Source organism: Lygodium microphyllum, chromosome 1, assembly GCF_053477565.2.
Source record: "Lygodium microphyllum isolate KBCC chromosome 1, Lygodium_microphyllum_v1.1.10, whole genome shotgun sequence".
NCBI lineage: Eukaryota > Viridiplantae > Streptophyta > Polypodiopsida > Schizaeales > Lygodiaceae > Lygodium > Lygodium microphyllum.
This window is the reverse complement of record NC_141135.1, coordinates 150,868,046-150,890,939: the sequence shown is the minus strand read 5'-3', so window position 1 is coordinate 150,890,939 and position 22,894 is coordinate 150,868,046. Positions and strand designations below refer to the sequence as shown.

Here is a 22,894-nt window from a genome sequence, read left to right as displayed (position 1 = left end):
TGTGTATTCAGCTTGCAAGAGAGAGGGAGGAGATGTTGTTGGTCTGATTTGCAGCCAGGAGGACCTTTTGAGGTGGCCAAGGGCAAGAGAAGGCCAACCAACAACAGGTGACAGCATCTACATGCTATTGAGATAGGGTAACAGCAGTAAACAACTGATTTTCTTCAGTTCTTCGCGAAGAAAGTTTGAATTTTCTCTCTCCTCAGCATTCTCTCTCATCTCCCAATCTTTCTACAGCCTTGCTCCAAAGATTGCAGCATTGAGATTACCAAAGGCTAAGAAATTTTTAACTTCTCTCTTGTAAATCCTAATTTGCAATAGAAATTAGAGTTTAGCAGCAGTCTCAGTGGGAAGCGTGCCAAAAATTGGAAGCTCCAAGACTTGGAGTCAATAGGGCTGAAGCTGGTTTTAGGCTATTCAAGTGGAGGGACCAGCAAATAATTGAATTTGGGGCATTTTCCATCTCCATCAAAGCAGGTGAAGGCCAATTGATTGCCTGAATCAAGGGGCAAATTAAATTATAGACTTGCTAGTCATTTTGAACAGCAAGGGGTGTTGGAATACCGAAAGGGATCGGGAGAACCCCAGTGTACATCAACTTCTTCAATTAAGTTAAATAAATACCGAAAGGGGTGCCAGTTTTGGGGCCAACAGGGTATCCAATATCCAAGATTATATGGTAAAGTGTACTTTTCATTTTTGTGAATTTATTCATTGTTCTAAATATTGCTTAATCAGGTTATTTACCACCCTATCTGAGGAGGAAGGCTGTTTTGTCTATTTTCTTGAATGGTTAAAGCCTCGAAAATAAGCAAATATTTGAATTGTGATCATATTACGTTGTTCAAAGTATTTGCAAGTGGAGGGGGAGGAGGGGGGATCTTCAACCCTCAACTTGTCTGCATTTCTTTCGGTGTCTATGGCTGTAGCTTTCAAAATAATTATGATACTCAGTTTCAAGTATTCATTTCCTCTATTTTTCTTGAATGGTTAAGTCTCGAAAATAAGTAAAATATTTGATTTGTGAGCATATTACATTGTTCAAAGAGTCTATACTCGGGCTGGTCTCGGAAACTCTACTATAAGTGTTGCAAATGCTGGTATGGTGTTGTTTTTGCAACCACCCATTTACAGCAATTTGGTACCTATGAGCAAGGCAAAAGATTATAAGGGAGGTGGAGCAACAACAAAATTCGAATTCGGTCCAAGGATGACTATGCAAACAAAGGGGTTGCAAAGGTGTCATTCTCAAAGCTATCATATGAAGCTTGAAATCCAATAAAGCAGCCCCTCCCAACCATTTTGTAGTAGTAATATGCCACCAAGCTATCCACACCTAACCCAAATGATTGCCTTTCTTTTTCCATAGCATAAAGCAGATGGGCTGCACCAATTCCAAGAGAGACTTCTTGGTCTAAGAAAGCACAAGTAAAAAATAAGAGACTATACTAATCATGACAAATTGTGCCACTTTGAGCCACACATAAAGAGGCCAACCTTGAGATTTCAAATACCTAACCCTATCATGAATTCGGGAAGACATTCAATCAAGCAATGCTTGAGGAGGGCCATCCACACCAATGGGATATTCCAAATGCTGGGAAATATCTTCTTTAGAAACAACAGCTCCCTACCAATCCAATTCTTCCAAATTGATCAATGTAGATTTTTAAGCATTAATATGAAAGCCCGAGGCCAAACCAAACAGTCATTGCCCGATTCACATTGGTTCAGTCAACCTTAAGAAACATAAAGGAATCATCTACCAAAGAGTGACCCGAAAGTTGGGAATCACTAGGAAGAGATAAACCAACAATCTCCCCATCATCAGTCAACCTATACAACAAAGAGAGCATGGGGTGAGTCATCAATGCAAACAAAGCAGCCAGAAACGTTTAGAAACAAAACGTCAGAAACATGTTTCGGAAGTTTCTTTCAAGAGGGGGTAAAATAATAAACACGGGTTTTTTTATATAGGGATTTTTAACAGTTTTAACTGGGAAAAGAGGTTCTAAACCTCTACGAAACTCTCTCTTAAACAAAGAATGGCTAATTGAGATTGAGTGATAATAGAGTCAATTGAGAATGATACATTATACGTTACATATCCATGATTCATTATTGACTTGTCACTTATGTCAAAGTTAGTCTTTGGACAAGCTATACTATGGTTTAAAACTCAAACATTATGATTTATACATATCATACAAAGAGAATTGAAATTAACATGTAAATAGCCTATCTATAATATGGACTAAGTCAAGTTGCAACATCATGATTCTCATTTCAAAAAAATTTGACAAAATGTCAAAATCAAGAATGAATCATAATATATCATAAATAACTCATAAATGAGACTAAAGTCGTATAATATTCAAATCTCAAAACAAGAATAGATACTAGATTGACAAAGTCCAATAACTAAACAAAATCACAAAAAAAGCAGTCTCTCATCCAAAATCGTAAGCCCTCACAAGTCATTACACATCATCATCATCATGTTTAACATTGCCCATTAGTTTTTGTCAAAAAAAACTATGTTTTGGCTTCCAACTCACAAAAAAATAAAAAAATTTAAAAACGCCCACGTTTTTTACTCTCAAAAACGTTTCGTAAATTTTAAATTCAAAGAAACACGTTTCTTAGCTGCTATGAATACAAACAATAAAGGACTAAGAGGGAACATATCACCATGCTCGTTCATCAATCGCACAATATTCTCCTGGGCATATTTTTGGCGTAGACGAACAGAAAAATGATGAGTTTGACAATTATCATCATGCAAAGCATCCAAACAAGCCAGCAATGTAAACTTAGCATATTTTTCCTCTTAAAGAGCTTGAACTTTGCATTTTGGCCATTCAAAACACGTGACCAAGTCATCAATGGTATCCCCAGCTTGTTGCATACTGACCAATTATTCCAGCAAAGAGTGCAAATACTACAATTCAGCACCAAAAGCAAAGGTATGTTGAATATCATATTGTCATGACAAACCTCATATATTATCCCTAAAACTACGCCATGCATCAATATCCCCAGATAGAACTTATGTGCTAAACTCACCAATCAACTGCTGCATGCACCCAAAAAACTGATCACTCAACAAAAAAGACTCATTAAAATGTAAAGACAAGCAAGCAAGCTGAGCCTTGAAGGCATGCACCAACCGATGAGTCATTTCCAAAACCAGGGGGTAATGATCAATCTTCAAAAAGGACATGTTGCAAAGGTACATTTTGTCCAAACAGGCCTAGGTTTCCAAATGTTGAAGACATCAGTATATAAATTCAGACTCATAAGGATGAAGCCACATGTCATGTTTCAAATCCAAGTAGCCATAGCATCCCATGCTTGACACTTAGGGCCATCCATAATAGAGTGTGGCAAAGTCGCCTAATCCATTGACATACAGATATTAAAGTCACCCATAAGAAGCCCATGATAGGCCATGGAAAGGGACTGCAAATCTTCCTAAAGCTGACCACGGTCCCAAGCTTTATTAGGAACGTACACACCCACCAACCACAAGACCTCCCCCTCATACATAATCTCCACGACTAGGAATATGACGCAACATCCTAATGGACCAACAAAGGCTGTAATGAAGACCACACAACCAACATAACTCCAGATTTATGAGGATCCCGGCCACTAAAGAACACAATAAAGTCCTTATAAACATAGGTGGAACCAGCCAAGGGGTGCTGCTTATATTCTACTGTACAAAAAACATCCCAATCATTTGCAAAGACAGTCCTTCACAACCTATGATCCTTGCTAGCCAACAAAACCCCTCTTAAAATTCCATAAAGTGAGACTCACGATGAATAAAGGGAAAAAAAACCACTAGATCGCCGCTTTCCCTTTTGCATCCACTAATTTAGTGGTCTAAACTCTCTCCATTTCACTACAAATCACATCCACAAGATCCGCCCTCTACAATCTAGCAATCGATGCACAAGGAGGGAACTGATGCTGCTAAGCACAAAATGCATCTCAAGAGGGCAACAATCTCCCAAGAGAATCAAACCTCAATGCAAAATCAGAAGCACCTTTACCTGCCACTCCAGTTGTCAACACACGAGATGATTGAGATTGAGATTTAGAGTAAAATCCCTTTCCCCTACGTTGAAAAGTCTGCGTAGTATTACCAATGACCAATTGCACACGAATCGAATGAGAGTCTTATCAAGCATGGCGTTTAACCACAGAAACCCATGGAGCATCCTTTGATGGTTGACCTTGACAAGCAAGATGAAACTCACCAACCAGCCCAACCTGAAGAGAATCGTTGTTAGCATTTCCATACAATCCAGGAGGCATGTTGCTACGGTACATCTTGGGGTTCACACCTCAGAATCCAAACCACATTGCAAGATCTCTGAGTGTGAGCACATTCGCAGACAAAATGGCCCAACTAACCACATCTAAAACAATGTGTTGTAAACGTTCCCCATTTTAGGCTTGAAGACCAATGCATGTAACCCTAGAGTCTCAAAACAAATTTTGTGGGGCCAAGGTTTTCCAATGTCTCAAATCATGCAAGCTGTGTTCCTGTTCCAAGAGGCCAAATGGGGCTCCACCAAAACTTGACGCACAGCACAGTCTGAAGTCCTGCATGTAACGTTGTTGTACCTGTCTGTGGCAGCCCCCCATGTTTGTCTATTGTCCCGTGCTCCCTGCCTGACTGTCCTGCACTTGCTGGCTGATGTACGCCCTCCTATGCGACGAGGATGGTGTTTCAGAGACTGACGCAGCCTCCCTGAACCCTAGGTGAGACCTGCTGAGTGATGGCAACAGGCCCTTGCCTCTCTCTCTCTCTCTCTCTCTCTCTCTCTCTCTCTCTCTCTCCCCTTTTTCATAAAAGGTAATTGTATTAGTTATGAAAAAAAGGTACAAGATTACATGGTTACAAGATACAGGATGGCTCTAGGCCATCATGCGTAAAATCTGAGATATCACAGTGAAGGTACAAAGGAAGAAAAGTGACTAAAGAGGGGCAGAAGAAACTGCAGTGTGCCAAGCAAGTAGATCCTATCTAGGGAGAATATCTATTAACTCAATCAAGTCTAGCTGCCAATGAAGAAGCCCTTTCAAGCAGGCTATATGATTCTGCATGCCCAATGAAGTATCAAAAATGAATGCATTCTTCATGGTCCATATATGCCAACAACCCTAGAAGTGTAAGAAAGGGAAAAGCACTTTCATATCAGCCTACACAGGGTCCACTCTCTCTCTCTCTCTCTCTCTCTCTCTCTCTGTGTGTACAGCGCATCCAACAAACATGGGACTTTGGTTTCCATTATTTTTTGTTGAATCAACTGAGATCGCTCACGTTGAGAAATCCCTCCTCTCTCTTTTAAGTACAATTTATTCCATGAGTAAAATGTTTCAAAAGTTGTGCTGCTGCTCGGAAAATGAGTGCAAGGTGGACATGTCAATGTCAAATTAACACAATTGCGATTTCAATTGTGTGCAAGTACTACAAGTGATGGTGGATGATAAAGCAATTCTGAGTGACATTACTTCGAACTATTTTCACCAACACATTGATTTGTCAACAACAAAACAAGTGGAACTTTCTTAGCATATACACTTTGTTATTTACCATATCCCTATTTTACATATTTCAGTTACCATCTTAAGATTTGCCGGATTCATGAAATGTCAAACCTCAACAATTCTGAAGAGTGCAGTCATTGGTTGCAAGTCATAATATGGCGGTACACATGTAAGCAACTCTATCACCGTGCATCCCATACTCCAAATATCTGAAGCTGCACTCACACCTGACATGACTATTATCTGCCAACAATTTCTCATCGTTAAACCAGCTGATCTGTAGGACACATGACATTTGTTTACTAATACCATGAGTAAAACACCCCTTTGAAAGACTGGACTATTCTAGCAATAACAAACAAGTACAGAGATGTCCAAGAGGATTCTCTGTAGCTTGGAAGATCAAGTGGCAATAAGCCAAGGACGTCTTTTTGTAAAATCAAGTGTAACAATTAAAAAGCCAATTCATACACTATGGAAGTAATGGACAAAATACATAAGAGGTCAGGGCATACCTCAGGAGCCATCCAATATGGAGTACCAACAACAGAGTCAGTATTCACATCTGCTTCTGTCAGCTTTGTGGCGACACCAAAGTCTGCCAGTTTTACAAGGCCCTGCCACATCCGTAAAATTGTGAACATATATGTCATCCAAATAGAACATAAAAGAGCATGTTGGAGCTGTCTAGGGTACCATTAATTGGTTTCAACATTTGAGAATGTTTAAAAACTCAAGTCTTATGATTCAAGAAAACATTTGAGGAAAACAATTCTGCTGGCACATATAAACCTCAAGGTGGTTATGACAGAAGATAAATTTGATACTCGTTGAAATCTTAGACAGCAGATCGACAATGCAATCCTGTTTCAATGAGAAGCAATCACAAAAACGCAATATTCTGAACAGCCTCATAGCAGACATGTAGTTGGTATTTCTCTTCATCCAAGGCCTTCCTGCACCGTGCACATGTCCCAGCCTTGCACACTAGTAGATGCCCATGCCTCGGGTGCAGCAACTGTCAGTACAACCAACCAAGGACTAAATATCCAAAGACAGGTAAAACACAAAGGAAAAAGCGAGTCCTACGGTACTATGGATGCCAGTGGTCAGGTTTTTGCCACACAAAAGTCTGCAAGAAGGCAGGTGAAGACTGTGCTTGTTATATCATTGGATATCGCGGAGGGGTGCAGCGTGCAGAACTGGGCAAGAGCCCATTGACACCTAGGATGCATGTACCTTTACTTGTAACTATTTTGATTACCACCAAGTACCATCCTATGGTACTACGGGATCCCATTTACCTTGGGACATCGACAACACTTTGACGACTTCAAGAGTTGACTGGATAGCCAACATTCATTCTTGCCATGTTCCCTCACAAGTTTTTTGATGCAGCAAAGATCAACCCCAAAGTCGCTCCAAGTCAGTCCAATGCGGATTCATAGAAGTGGACGTTTTATCATCCTACATCTACAACTTTTGCAACACTCCAAGATTATCTATACACAAAACTTGGAGCAGGAGCCCTTCATGCCCCTATCGATGAGAAATAATCTAATCATGTATTCTGTTTTTTCTTAACTCAGAACTTTCTTATGATTGTTTAATAAGAAAGCCTGATTGTCTCCATAAATGGAATTTATTTGGGCTGTAGGACCTCCTTTGACTTTAGTAAAAGACCCTAGCTCAAGCCGTAGAGTTTTCTTTTGACAATAGACCTTTAGGCTTCTTGTGTGATAATCTGATCTCGACATTGATCACAATTATGATCCATTTTGTGGGGATTAGATCAATAGATTCGTGACATCACACACTAGGACCATGATAATTCTATTAGTATCGCAAGATTTTGAACTTTCTAGACATGCTGTTGTCCTACAAACAAAGGATAAATGTTGTACCCACTATATTCGAGCATATTCAGTATAACATATGGTAGAGAGCATTTTGCCTTTCATCACCACCATGTATTGGGTGCTCGTATATCTCAAACTCATCATCTCAATCAATGAATCTGAGTGGACCTCAAAGCCATTTGAATCCACACTAAAATTAGAATTCAATGAGTTTTTCCTAGAAATGTCATTTGCTTCCATAAGGATGCAGTTAGTCAAGTTGAGACTACCCTTAGTAGCATCTCTGAGGTCAATGCTCTCTTGACGATCTGGATTGACCTCTCTCTCTCTCTCTCTCTCTCTCTCTCTCTCAAATGTCCCCACCTCCTCATCACAATGGCATTTCGAAATGAGTCGAAGATGGAACAAGTACTTAGTAGCCCAAACAACAATTGTGGTTCCGACATCTATATGTTGGCTGTAGAGAGAAAGATAACAAAAGAGGTTTTCACTTTAAGAGTGGTTTATTTTTTGGCAAGCCAAATTGTGTGCGCCAAATTATAAGGATACCCATATTAATTTTGAGAGTGATGCATTGTCAAAACGCAACTAAAAAGAATTTGTATCCTTCTTAATTAATTTGCATAATAAATTATCTATTAAATTTGTTTTCTTTGAAATTAATGGAAATCTAGAAAAGTGCATTAGAGTTGGCCACTAATGAGCTCACAGTGGTATTTTGAATCATATGACTCCCCGAGGAGATTTGCTATAGGATCTTTATCCATTTGAGGATCTTGTCACTATTGGTGACATTTGTTTCGTGCCTATTTGTGGTGTTAGCACTTTGCCATTATTGCCACACCATTCCAGACTTCAGCTTTCCACTCCTCTTTGTTTACGACCTTACTAGACTTGGTACATGGGTTGTGTTCACCGAGTAGGCCATGTTTATTGAGGATGCTTCTTCAAGAGTTGTTTTAGCAACAAGCTGGTAGGAGAGACGGCTCTATAGGCTTCATTCCCCTTCTCTTATGCAGGGTCCTCTAAGGTAGTTGTCTATTGCTAAACCCATTCTTGCTTGTGCACCATCTATTCCATAGGTTCCTTGTCATGAGGACATGTATTTTTGCAAGCCTCACTTAACATGTAGATTAATTTTTAATCACATGTTCGAGTAAACGTTGCACATGTGAGGTGCAACTAAGATTAATGCAATTTAATGAGCTTGGGTCCCGAGGGATTTGGCGGATGTCAAAGACAAAAGTTACAGTTAATTATGTTGCATAGATACTAGGTGGTATCTGGTGCCAGTTATTGGCCTAAGTCATTTATTTGGGCATAAGTGTCAATTGGTGACACTAAAGATGTGGCATTCAATGGTACTTAACGTTGATTTGATGGTCAAAAACAGCACAAGGGACACTTGGGATGAAGTGACCTAGCCAATTTGATTACTGGCTGGTCATACTACCTTTTTGGGCACCTTATATTAACTTTTAGTAATTTTAGACTAAAAATTAATATAATAATGTGGATAATGCTGGAAATTCATTTGAAAGGCTGCCACTTGTTAAATTTTCCAAAGGGAGGCTAGGAAAAACGTGGGGAAGGTTGAGAGAGCAAAAAAGAAGGCTTAGAGACAAAGAGAATCATTCATTCTTGCTGGAAAACATATCCTGAGCAGCTGGAGCAGCCATTGTGAGCTGAGTTTCAACCATTACCAGCAAGTGCTTGTAGATTTGGAGCAACCGACAGCTGCACAAGATCCTAGGCAGCTCAATGACAGCCCTGGGCACAGGTGGTGGTGAACCCACGCAATGGGTTAGAAGAAAGATGTACACACTTTCACCTATCCCACCTGACTACGCATCTATGACCGCAACTCAAGCATATCAATGAGTAACTTGCAAACCAAAAGAATTAATGCCTTAGCGTGTGGGCTAGATCCAAGGCTGATGTGTATGTACCGTACATAATGTACGGTACATATTTGTACATTGTTCCGTACAAATCAAATTTTTCTGTATGTAAAAATACGTATTATTGTAAAAAATATCAATCTATATGGCATTTCATATCAAAATAAACATAAAAAGATCCAAATACATTTTAAATTGTGAGAGAGACCTACAAGGCAATCTAATAAGGTCTTTGCTAATACGCATTTGATTAGTAATCACAAAACCCTTGCCCCACGTTGTAAAACTTGTTACTTCAGAAATCAAACATCAAATACCAAAACCAGTTTTCAATCAATAATCAATCTTCAATCACCAATCACCACTCTTAACCCAATATAAACTGATGAATCAGTGTTTACACAACAAAAGTCTGGACTCTCATCCATGTTAAAAGGCTGCAAATGCATCAAAACAAACTGAATACAATGCACATACTACATAGAAAGCTGCAACACTACATAGAAATGTCCTCAAAAGGCCCATAAGGGCTAGTCCAGAGTCTAGACTCCACAATGAAACATGATCAGGTGATGATGATGACGATGCACCAGAAGAGAGCAAGTCCCCATCTGTCAGGACATTGCCCTTATCGTCATACTCGGGCTCTGCCATCACGGGCACATGTGATGATGTGAAAGATGTATCATGAGATCCATGTGCTACATCATCATCTCCTAACTCTCTTTGCGTATGAATGAGAGTGACAGCCTCATTCGCCCGAGTCCGCTGTGTACGAACAGGTAGCTTCCCCCGACGAATGCTCCTCTATCTAGCGCTCTCTAAATCTACAGCCTCCTCACGCAAAGGTATCGCCAAAGCCCGTGTGCGTGACCTCGTGACACGGCAATCGATGCTCTCCAACTCTCTATGAAGGAGTCGTATAATATCTGCCTGCTCATCTCTGACACGCTACTCCACGTCGTCCTCAGTAGAGGCTGGCACCATCTTCACACGAGTCGGATCTGCTTGTAGAAAAGCAAAATCCGACAAATCAAAACCACAAGAAATGACTTAATTTAATTGAAATGTGTCAAAAGACGTACGACATCAAACAGTTAAATATACCTGCTTGGGTGTCCCCAAAGCATGATAATCTTGCACGAGCTTCATGTTAACTCGACAATACACTAATTGCTCCAACTGAGCGGTACTAAGTCGATTGCGGATCTTTGTGTGAACCAAGGAGTAGGCGCTCCAATTGCGCTCACAAGCACCAGCAGAACAATCCTACAATCACGAATCACGATAAGATTTTGGAGTCAAAACCCTTAATGAATTAAACTTTAAAGATGGATGCAATTGTGAAAGAGTCAAGAGTACCTGTGAGAGGATTCAGAGAGTAAGATGAGTCAGCTTTGGAAGACCTTGTCTTCCATAGCTCTACCACCACGTGAGAGGAAATTTCGTCGCCTCCTCTCTCAAAACCACCGCTCTAGCAAAGGATGGTCCTAGATTGTTCATAAAACTCACCATCTTTGCATCAACCTCAAGTTGCTCATCCTCGTCGTACATTATGTTGATGTACCGGTCTTTCTGCATGAGCAGAGTGCTCTCACTAAACAGCTCTGGCTTCTTGTAGAAGGGATGAAACATTGCACCCATCCCATGAATGGAACGGCTCATAAACGTCCATCGCCGCTCTACAATAGCCAGGATGTCACCCCGGCTACAAATTGACAAGCCAACATTCCAACAGTCATTATATAATATAACTTTAAACATATTGTTGCAATGTGCATATTATTTAATATTAATATAATCAGCCAAGAACAATATCCAAGTGTACACTCACCAAGACTCCGTCAATGTCGTACAGGTGGCAATATGGCACTTCATCTCCATGAAGAGATGATAGACCAGTCCAAGAGTAGAGCCCTCCATATCTGTGGAGGAGGACATGGATAGGCTGCAATGCCACTGTCAAGCTTTGTACCTCTGTCCAAAAGGTCTCGTCAAGCACTTTCCGCTGAATGTATCTAGTGGCCTCTGTCTGCGCATGGTGCATAAACCTCCATTTCAGATCTACCACAGTCTGTAGTACTGGGTCTCACAATCTAGAAAGCCTCTGCAAGACCAGGAACATATAAGAAAACCTGGTCTTCGAGGGTCGCACCATATCAAGTGCACCATGGCTCCTGAAGATGGCCAAAGCCTGATGTTTTTTTCGGAAAAATGTAGTAATCTTCATGGCATCTGCAACATGAAGTTGCACCCATGGGAACTTTCCAATATCCTCCATCAACAGGTCCAAGCAATGTGCAGCACAAGGAGTCTAAGCAATGCGAGGAAACTCTGCCTCGACCAATTCACCCATACGCTTGCAATTTGAAGCAGTCTGTCACCACTTGGACCACATTCTCTAGCCCAACATCCAAAATTGCTTTCTTGCATCCACAACCCGCAAGAAGTATGTGCCAAGACTTGAGGACACCAAAATATTGATAATGTGTCGTCTATGCATATCACTCCAGCCATCAAATATGATGGTGCACCCAAAAGACTGCCATCCTGCCTTGACAAGTACCAATGCCTTGTCTATCAAGGCTTTCTGCTCTTCAAGCATCGTGGTACGCATTTTGTTATACTCCACCCCAGACCACGAGTCTGTGTGGCCAACCTCTGCTATGGCCCTCACCATTCTCTTCCATTGATCAGTCCTCAATACATTGAAGGGGATGTTGCACTCCACAAGAGTGCAAGCAATCTCCATCTCAGCCACTTTTTGTCTCTCTTTCACCCACGAAAGAGATGACACACGTGAAGGCAAAGTACTCTGTCTCAGCACATGTGCATCATCATCCTCATCAACCTCCTATATGACACAAGCCCTCTTTCTGCCCTGTAGGCTGGCTATCCTTTATGGAAGAATCACCCATCTCCCCCACAAGCGCATCATGAAGTGCAACTTGAGTGTGCTGGCTGCCCCTTACCTTCTTTGAACCCTTTGCTGTTGATGAATTCTCAGCAATGAGCTTGTCTCTGATATCTTGTGGCACCTGCTTGCACCCACCACAATTGTCGATGGTGCCAATACCTGTCAAGTGTATCATGACACGAGAAATTGTGCTCGTGAGCTCGAAGTTGCAATACTTGCACAGCCATCTACGCATGCCAGAACCAGCTTGGGTTGGCGTATTAATAACACGGATGACATTGGTGTGCTCCTGCCAGTAGGGGTTGCATGGCTTCGGCATATCGAATCCTAGAAGCTGTGTGACACAAAGAAAGAGAGAGACAGAGCTTAGAGCATACTCTAAAGGAAGAAAGAGAGAGAGAGAGAGAGAGAGAGAGAGAGAGAGAGAGAGAGAGAGGGACTCGAGAGGGAGCGAGAGAGACGAGATTATTCATGTAGTATATTGGCCGCTCGCGGTTGAGAGAGAGAGAGAGAGAGAGAGAGAGAGAGAGAGAGAGAGAGATACAGTACAAAACAAAGATGCATCATGAGGGACCAAGGCCATGAGCAAGAAAGAGCGTGAGAATTACCTGGTTGCAATGTGCACAGTGTGCAGAGACAACGAAACAGAGCGCTATAGGCGAAATTCCAAAATAAGCCCAAATTCGTACGTTAAAGGTCAAAAAGGGATTTTCAAAAAAAAAAATAAACGTACGGATCCGTACGGTACGGATCGATCCGTACGTACGTACGACTGCAACCTTGGCTAGATCTGTCCAAATAGACAATTACAATCAACAAGATGATATGATCACGAAAAATTTGTACAATGTGCATATGAAACTAGCCTTCCTCCTCAGATAGGATGGCACAATGTGCATATGAAACCAGCCTTCCTCCTCGAATAGGGTGGTAATGACCTGATTAATCAACAATTACAACAAGCATAAAATTCACACAAATTGAAAATGCACACTCTACCACTTTAATTTAGGACAATGGACAACCTGTTGGCCCCAAAACTTACACCCTTTGCAATATTTCTATTAACTTTTATTGCAAATGGATGGAGTACAACTAAGAAAATGTCACAGGGACATGAAATTTTCAGATGCCTTAATCTTGCTAGCAACATTTGATTACATTACTAATAAAATGTGCAAGGTTGTTTGGCACATGTGATACACATGGCAGTTATTTCATGGTAACATGCCAAGGATCCTCATGATACAATGGGTGTAAAGGCAAAAGTTATGAAAAGTTATGCCAACTAGGCTTTTTAATAGTCATTCGGTGCCAGTTTGGACCCTAGAACAATTGTTAGGCCACTAAGTGTTAGTGATGACACTAGGGACTAGGCATTAATTAATTAATTAATGCCACTCTAAGGGTCAATAGAGATTAGGGATCACTCCAAGTTGCCAATGGCCTACCTAATTTAATTATGGATGGGCACATTTAACTTTGGGCAAGTTCAGAAGGACTGAAATTAATTTTCAAAATTAATTAACTCTGAAAATTAATTTAATGGCTAGAAAATACTAAAAATTGGGTTTAGAAGGTTGCCACTTGGCACAAATGGCCATGCAAATTGAGGAAGCACTTTTGGACCTAGTTTTAGTCATTCAAACAAGTTTTCAGCTAGAGGAAGAGAGAGAGAAGGCTGGTGATCCATTTTCTGAGCAAAGAACAACAAATCACTACAAGCGACAGCCATCTGGAGCCATCTATAGATAGGCAACAGCAGAAGAAGGCCCATCAGGGGCTGACAACAACATCTAGAGGCTGGCGACAGCCATTCTGGGCAGCTTTGGTAGTGGACGACTACATTTCGGGCAATTTTGACAAACAGTAGCCATTTTGGAGGGTTTCTCCACAAAGAATCCCTGAATTTTCTCTCTCTCGTATTCTTTCACCTTCTCCAACCCATTCTCAAAAGATCTCAGATTATCTCAAGCATCTGGAGCAGATCTCAACCAAATTTGGTCGACAATAGAGGGAATTCTGCTATTAACCCTAATTTTTTGCAAAAATTAGGGTTTAGCAACCACCTCGGGACCTGTGCCATTAGTAGAAGGCATCACACAATAAAATCAACACCTAAAAAAGAATGTTGTGGTTGATGCACTACCACATAAGCCACAAATTTTAGCCATCGACATGGTTTATCACACTGAGTTCGATACCATGAAGGAGCAATATGCTGCTGATTCAAACTTTGCTAATGTTTATGATCAGCTTTGCAATGGCTAGAGGCATGTGCACTTTGTGCTTAGAGATGGATTTCTGATATGCATGGATGATTGTGTGTCACAAAGCAATTGAGACCTAAAGTGATTATTGAAAGTCATGCTCCTCCATATACAACATAGAGGTATTGATACCACAGTCAAAGCAATGGAGCATTTCTTTTATTGGCTAGCTTTGAGGCATGATGTAGAGCAGTTTGTTAGGGTATGCATTGTACGTCAAAAGGTCAAGCATGATAGGCAAAAGATCCCCAATTTGTTATAGCCCTTGTCTATTCCAAATGAGCCTTAGCAAAGCATTTTAATGGTTTTTACTTTTGAGCTTCCTAGGACACATACAGGGAATGATAGGATATGGACTATTATTTGCAAGTTTAGCAAACAAACCCATTTTATTTCGGTGAGGAAGAAAATAAAGATTAATCATATGGCACAATTATTTTTGCAACACATATTTAAGTATCATGGTATGCCACAGCCGATCGTCAATGATCGAGACCCTCAGATGATAAGCATATTTTGGAAAGGGTTGTTTGAGAATATAGGTACCACGCTGAAATTCTCATTATCCTTCCATCCATAGACAGATGGTCACTCTAAGGAAGCGAATTCCACAAAGCTGGATCTTTTGAGGTGCTATGTTTCAAACTACAAGACACAATGGGAGCAATATTTACCAGTGGTACCACTGTGCATAGCTCCATTGGTAAAGCTAGGTGGTCGAGGGTAGCAAGAAGGTACCACCTATCTTACACACAAAGGATAAAATCTTTGAGATTGATCGCTATGTGGAAAATTTAGATGCAACCTATGCAAAGATAAAGTATGCAATTCAAAGATCACAAGAAGGCAGCTAATCGCCATAGACGTGCTTTGCGATATGCAAAGCTGATTATGTATTGCTGCGTTTTGAAAATGCAAGGCTGAAAAAAATGAAAGGAAGAGAAAGATTGTATCCGAAGTTGAGTATTAAGATGTTATAGCAATGAAAGGAGCCAATCAAGAAACCTAAGTTCCAGCTATTTCTATAAGGCAAAGTAAAACAAATGAAACATCTCGTTCTACTTCAAGTCAAAGAAAGGGATCGCGTCAAAGCCCATCCTCTTCTTTAAATAAACCATCTATATTAAATCTGACTTGGCGATTCTGTTCTGCCAACAGACCATAAATTTTTAGTGATAGAAAATACAAGTAACACATCATAAAGACTTTTTTTCTTCCCATCATACCTGACTAGTGGTATGAGTCTCACACAAAGACTAGCCTCCACAATTACCGCTAGAATTGTCAAGAACGAAAAATACGATACAGTACGATATGATAAAATATGAATTGGTACCTTATGATTTTATAAGGTACGGTACGATATTAGTACGAAAAAACAAAAACAAAAACTTGGTTATTTTGGATTATAGATAATAAAACACATATTTAGAGCTAAAATAGCAATGTCACTTGAGTTAATAGGATGAATACATGAGGATAACAAGCAAAAACCTCATGCACAACATGCGCAATGCGCTACTAGAAAATAGATGGGAGTGTATATGTGATACATCAAAGAACAAAGCAAAGTTTAGGATGGATGGATAAACAAGCTCTTCATTCTTTTGTGTGTATGTGTAAGACGAGAGAGAGAGAGAGAGAAGGGGGGGGAAGGGATGCTCTTGGAATTGCATACTCATCTTGGAAGTTAAGAGAGAGAGAGAGTGTGTGTGTGCGTGTGTGTGTGAGAGAGACTAAGAATTATGATAATAAACATAAGGCTTAGGAGTTGGAAGATATTGTATGGTCTAGTCTTCAGAGACCAAAAATAGCCTCTCTTTTTTGTACGAAATGGTATGGATACGATACAAACCATACGAAACGAACTAGTCCATACATAGTACGAATGCAACTATGAAATTTTAATTTACCGCAAGATACTCTTTAAAAGAGCACTAGCTCTAATACCATGTGAAGATATGCTAGGGTTTGCACTGAGAACACACAACATGTACGACCAAGACTAAAACACAAAGACTCAACCAGAGACAAGCTAAACTCAAACCCTACACACAAAGCGCAAAACAGAAAAACTCAAAACTCAAACACAAAGACAAATATAGAGAGAAGAAACTCTGAAGTGAATAAATGTTGTAAATGAATGTAAAAGTATACAGGATGTCTAAGGATAGAGCAATACAATGTCAGAGAGTGACGTCCACCGAAGATGAATCCCAAGTGCAGTGACCACCAGTTAAAGTGTCAAAGTGTGGGAAACACCAAACACTGATCACCAGAGTGTCAAGGAACTAAGGCGACAACAAGAGAGGTGTTTGCTGATGTAGACAACTTGTTGGACAGCAAAAATGCAGGTACTACAACAATGGCCTGGTGGGACAACCTATTGAATAACAAAAACGCAAATAATGTAGCAATGACCTGGTGGGAGAAATGGCAGTAGCCTATTGCCTGGCATCAGCTGCTGAACACGCAAGCTGATCGGGTGCTATAATAACACAGTAGATGGAGACCTCCAAATAACAAGGCAACATCTGAAAATAGGCTGCCTAGGGCTGGATAGTGATGGGCTGCAGTCAATGATGGCTAGACAACAAATGGTAGGTGGTTGATGGCTGAAACCTGTAGAAAAGGATTAAGTTGAATGGTAGGCAACCTGTCTATTTATAGATGTTGAAGGGTGCCCAAAAAAATTACAATTTGGGGGGACCATTGAAACTCTCTTGAACCGTGCACCAAATTTGTGTTTTTCATTAATTAAGCATGTCTTGGGGCTATTTAAAAATGCTCATCAGCTCTAAAGCGTGTTTTAGCTCAACAATAGCAATCCACTGGCAATGATGATGATGTGAGCAACAGTGGAGGGAGTGAAATTCAGTCGTCCTAATCAAAAGGATGTCAATGACAAATCCAAGCAACAAAATGCAGGCATGCTGCCCAAAAACAACAGCCCAAACAAGCAATAGTGATGGCAAAATGATGACATCAACTAACCACCAACTTGTGGATGCAGGCTGCAGTAGGCGATGATGATGCCAATCAGCATGCAGCAGCTGTCAGGGGTGGCAGCAGGCTGAGTGGCATCAAACACAGTCTTCCAAGTGGTTGGCAATGTCCTCCAAGGTAGGGCCGCAGCTACTTGGTGTTGGCTGGCAGGCTGGACAGCAAGGCAACACGTCCTCAGGCTGGGTGGCAGCACCTCTGTGGTATGGGCAGCAAAGAAGTGGCATTGGCTGATGGCTGCTATGGCATTGATGATGGATAATCAGGGGATATGAGGGATAAGGCTGGATGCCCACAACATGTCCTTTTATAATGGATTGGGTTGTTTTAATGGAGCCAAATTAGGCATTAATGCATGATAATTTTGTGTTGTTGCTGCAAACTGGGATACCTGAGATTGTTCTGTTTCTTTTTTATACTTTTGGAAAGACACTAAGCTGCCCATCATCTGCATCTTGATTGAGGGACAAGAGGGGGAGATAATTGTCTATTGCTGTTTGCAGATGGGCTAGGATGTCTCTCTTTTTTCAGGTTTTTTAATGGAGACCAACAGTGGCAATAGTTTCTTCATACAGTTTTGACAAGACCATGCATACCTTTTTCCTAGTCAACTACAGTGCATATTTTTCCGGACTGCTCCAATGCTCCAGCCAATCTTAAACTGCCCTACTCGCACTCATTCACACGCTTGTTCACTCCCAACTCCTCTTTTCCATAACAGCACATACAATGTAAGACTCCTATTGCACTGTCAGCTTCTTCAAGTGACTGCATAAGTGCTCCCTCCATGGATAAGTCCCTGAGCATTGTGAACAGGAGATTGCTGCATCTTAAAATTTATTTATTTGATTGCTTTCACAGTTTGGTGAGGAAGATGTTGAAGCAGGATTTCCTGGCTTTTATCTAAACACTTCCAATCCTCCACCAATTGCTATCATTTGCCATTTATTGAGGCAGACAAAATTTGGTAGTTGATTGATGCCTACATTGAAGAATATCAATAGTTGCAACTTAGATTCTCACAGATTTTCCATATCAAAATCATGACTGTTCTCAAGTCGAGCTCGAATGGCATGTACATGACAGAAGCACTGAAAAGCCAAACCTCCTTTGTTGTAAGTATGTTGGCACCCTTGATATCACGATGAATGACACCTTGTTCATGAAGGTAAACCAGCCCTTCCAGCACCTACATAATAGAAACCGTAAAACAATCAGCAAGCCAAACTAAGTGGAAAGCCTACCAGAACAATAAAGAAACACAATAATAAGGAAAGGACACAACATAGAAAACTTTCCGTACTATCAAGTCTACCATGCACACTACAGCATATCTTTGAATGGCATATCATGCAAAATGAGGCATGAAAATGAATAACCTGGGCAATGTATACAGCCACCAAGCTTTCAGGAAAAGCCCCAAACTTGTTGGGCTTGATAATGCTTGCAAGTGATCCATTTTCAACATACCTAAGGAAAAAGCTCATAGATAAGTAAAGACTCCATCCAGGAAAGCCCTATTCCTCATTGAGGATGTATTTGCTTTAGAGAACTTTCAAAAGGAAAAAAAAATTGTTCAGGGTGCTCAAAGTGAGGCTTTCAGTATTTGCTTCCTTACTCGAGAATAATATAGAGGTGAGACTTGGTTTTAAAAGACCCCAAGTATTTGACTATGTTCTTATGGTTCAGATTCTGTAAAATACAAAAGACGTCAGTTCTGCTGTCCAAATTCCACGTGCCATGCAACTGTCAGGAATCACCACAAAGCTGTAAATTACCTTCAATAAATCGATTTCTTGCTGCCACAGAGTGAACCCAAAAGCAAACAAATAAAAGGACAAATGTTACTCTCTTCTGTCTTATAAAACAATGTCTAGAAAGTCTAAATGTTAGAGGGGAACTGACTTACCATGATACTTGCGAGGTCTTCTGGAAAAATGTTTTCCAATGATACTTGTTTGATCGCCACGAAGTCTCCATTCTCCAAGTCCAGCCCCTTATAGACCCTCCCATATGCTCCCTTTCCAATTTCATCGCCAAGTAGCTGCGTCCACCAAAGCATTGCCCTCCCAATAAATGCGTGTAAATGCATGAAAACCAACTGCTGAAACTTAAAAGCCTTTTGCCTTGCGTACGGATAGGAATTTGTCTGATACCAAAAAGGAAAGCTTGACGAACAAAAAATGATGCAAAGAGAGAAAAGACTCACGTATTTGTCATTCAGAGTTTTCGACTTTTGATGAAATTGCGATGCTGAAGCTGGCCTTGACATGATGTTCGAAGGCAACGGCAATGCGGTCGTTTGGCTCGGCAGAACAGGCGGCAGCCCTGCTCATCCCAGCTCATGGCTTTGGGGAGTGGTGACCACTTTCCACTTGCGGATACAGGTACTTGAGAGCATCTTGAAGAGCGTGAGAGCTCTGGTTGATTAGCGGCCGACTAGGCCATCGGAGTTCGAGCTCCAGTGTCCAATTTGTGCTAGAAATTTTCGACAAAACCCCTTCAATTTACAGCAATAATATCCAAACAGAACTGCAATTTGGTGCGATCAGGCCCAGTTTGACAAACCACCTTCAGTTGCATGCAAAGCCTTGATTGCTGGAAAGAATAAGATCTAGCTTGTGGGATTTCAGGCCCAAGTCGAAAATCTGTCAAAGGGAATTGCAATTCGAACATCACCTGTGAAGCATGAAGCAGATTGTTTCCTTTCCTTTCCTCTTTTTCTCTTGCCTGTGATTTGCCCTAATGCAGAAGGAGAATAAGAGCCACACAGAGAGAGCCATAAATCGTTTGTTTCTGATTAACGGAAGAAGAACTCCCGAAGAGCCACAGCCACGGCGAGATGCAGCAGGAGCTAGGAAGCTTGGAAGCGCCGATGCCGACCCGACAATACCGCCTAGTTTGAACAACGTAAGCACGCTGGGCTGAGCTGGCAGGCTTGCCACAGCTGGGTGTGATAGTCCAGTTGGCCTTTGCAAGGCAGGCAGGCCCTTTAAGGTGCGCGCTCCAGGTAGATGCTGTCCGGGAAGCCACCATCTTTTTGCCTTTCCTTTACCCTCTCCTGCACCCCCAAAAAGAGGTATGATTGCTTTTGCTCCCAATGACCTATTTTCCACTATCACATTTGTATTTTTAGATGAAAGCATGAATTGTATTAAAAAAAGAAAAGGTAATAGTACGTACAATTTATCAGCTGAGGGATAGACCCTCGGTGCTTTTTTACAGAAAGGTCATAGCCTAACTACACAGAAAGGGTCCAACATCGACCCACGCTGAGCATCTAGTCTAGGAGTTGGATCAATTTGGGGGAGGATGGACAAGGCATGGTTGCATGGGGAGGAGCCATGTCTCTATCTTCAACCCAAACAAGGTTCCTCCACATGGCCTCCCTTCGCTGGAGTCTACAACAGCATTCTTCATGTGCTTTGAACTTCTTGAAGGTTATTGAGTCTTCCTCATAATCTTCCACCATACTAGAGTTTGGTTGGGGAGTAGACGGGCCTGCTTGCTGATTGGCCCAACTAGAGATGGAATTCATCAAAAGTTGCATTTTCTCTTCCTTCCTCCACTAGAGCTCCTCCTTTTGCTTCTTAAGTGAAGCCCGATCTCGAACGCTCTTCCTGATGACCAATGCATCAAAAGCACACATTAGTTTGGGGAGCGTATGAACAAATTTACTATTAAATACTACCTCATTTCGCGCCAACTTGATTGACCACTGAGTGGTCCCTCAAATGCAAGTCCATAGTGTAGAGGGGGAGGATTGCCCTATGTAACCAGAGCATGTAAGGGGTGTTGCATGGACAGTTGAGAAAGAGGTGAGGAAGTGTTTCTTTGTCTCTTTTGCATCTGCAACAATAGCATGAACCAACTCCAAGCTTTTCAACCCTTTCCTATGTCCAGACCACCTTGTGGAGGGTAAGCCATAACAAGAGGGAGATTTTGGGGGGGAGGGGGGGAACCCACATTTGCTGGAACTTGAATTCTAATTGATAGTCATTCGAATTAAACCCCGTCTTTTGTTGAGCCTAAGAATTTGATATGAATTGTCTCTAGGAAAGGTTGGTCTCAGGGGAGGAGCTTGTTCCTATCGAGCTCGCTTATGTCAACTAACCAGAAGTCAAAGCTATTCTGAGTGAGAAGGGGGTTGAGCCCTTGCCATAGCCCTTTCCTAGTGGATATGCAGGTGATGTCATCCTTGTTTAATCTCAAGGTAGCTTTAAGTTATGCATCCCTTTTCCACTCCCTTTCCTCAAACTTCCATAAGTGTGCCCATGTCCTTACCCCTTTCCTATTTACCATGGCTACTCTCTAGAGATCATGGTTTGCAATTGGAGGGATGGTGATATTGAGCTACACTAAGTCATGGCTCACCCAATGTAGGGCCATGGTCTAATTCTTGAGTGTGAGAAGGGGCTTGAAGTTCTACCACGAGTCCCATATTCTCTTGACATGAGGGGAGGCTCCCTTGGCCTTGAATTTATGGGGGGACAACAGGATTGTATGCCACAGCAAGTTATTGAGTCTAGGGCACTTCTCCAACTAGAAAGATAATAAGTTATGGTACAATAAGGTAGCCCATTTCTTCTCAAGTTTTTCAAGACTTACTAACCACCCACTTCCCTGCTAGTCTATTTGCAAGAGCCCTTAGGTCCAGGATGCCCAGTCCCCCTTGCCTTTTGGGGGGGTGTAGGTCTGCCATGCCACTTTAGGTAGTTTAAACTTGTTTGGATCCCCCCCTAGAGAAAGTTATTATAAAGGTCCTCAAGTTGTGCCATGGAATTTTTTGAGGGGGTGCCAACAGGCTAGAAAGTAGACACATATGGGAATTAGTATGCGATTAAGTATGACATGACCAAAGGCAAAAGATAGTTGAACCCCTCTCCATTTCTCCAACTTTTTTAGAATACTAGCCATCACCCAATCCCATCTTTGGTTCAAGGAGACCCCAAAGCCCATTGGTATGCCTAGTAATTTAAAGACTAAAGATTTGACCTACATGGACTTCTTGACCCAACTTCAAGTAACCACTCTCGGGGTTTCCTTAGTTAGAGTCTGGATTCTTGTTTTAGAGTGTTTGATCACAAAACTGGAAGCCATGCCAAAGATTTCTAAGTACTCCCAAAAGGTGTTGATGGACTCTCGGTCATTATTAATAGTCGCATTGTGTCATCAACAAATAAGTTCAAAAGCATTTCTTTGTTGTTTGGGAGGTGGATGCCCCTTATTTTGCCTTTGTTCATCATCTAGTCTTCAGCCTAGACCATTTGTTGCTATGGTGAATAGCAGTGGAACAAGGGGATAACCTTGCCTAATTGATCTCTTGAGAGGTAGGGCTTTGGTTGTAGCCCCATTGATTACTATTCTAGTTTATGAATT

The 22,894-nt window shown here is 41.3% G+C and overlaps 1 protein-coding gene and 1 pseudogene across 5 annotated transcripts in view; both read right to left on the bottom strand.

The window, feature by feature from the left end:
* The window catches only part of LOC148041822 (MAP3K epsilon protein kinase 1-like), a 55,234-nt gene extending 34,648 nt beyond the window's left edge, over positions 1 to 20,586 (bottom strand). Inside the window, exons 1-9 of one of the 4 annotated variants that reach the window (XM_087682842.1) lie at positions 20,195 to 20,580; positions 19,725 to 20,113; positions 19,425 to 19,559; positions 19,294 to 19,314; positions 19,134 to 19,207; positions 18,895 to 18,985; positions 18,621 to 18,704; positions 6,081 to 6,182; positions 5,677 to 5,808 (exon numbers count right to left, since the gene is read on the bottom strand). In XM_087682842.1, coding sequence (XP_087538968.1) covers positions 5,677 to 5,808; positions 6,081 to 6,182; positions 18,621 to 18,704; positions 18,895 to 18,985; positions 19,134 to 19,207; positions 19,294 to 19,314; positions 19,425 to 19,559; positions 19,725 to 19,787 — 702 coding nt within the window. In that variant the 5' untranslated portion in view covers positions 19,788 to 20,113; positions 20,195 to 20,580. The other 3 variants (XM_087682852.1, XM_087682868.1, XM_087682860.1) reach the window with 3 other exon arrangements.
* LOC148041823 (uncharacterized) lies at positions 6,190 to 12,700 on the bottom strand (annotated as a pseudogene). Its single transcript, XR_015691592.1, has 4 exons — positions 11,160 to 12,700; positions 10,688 to 11,033; positions 10,433 to 10,594; positions 6,190 to 10,329 (listed from the first exon to the last, which is right to left on the bottom strand). The product of XR_015691592.1 is annotated as an uncharacterized LOC148041823 (transcript).
* Positions 20,587 to 22,894: the final 2,308 nt, after the last annotated feature.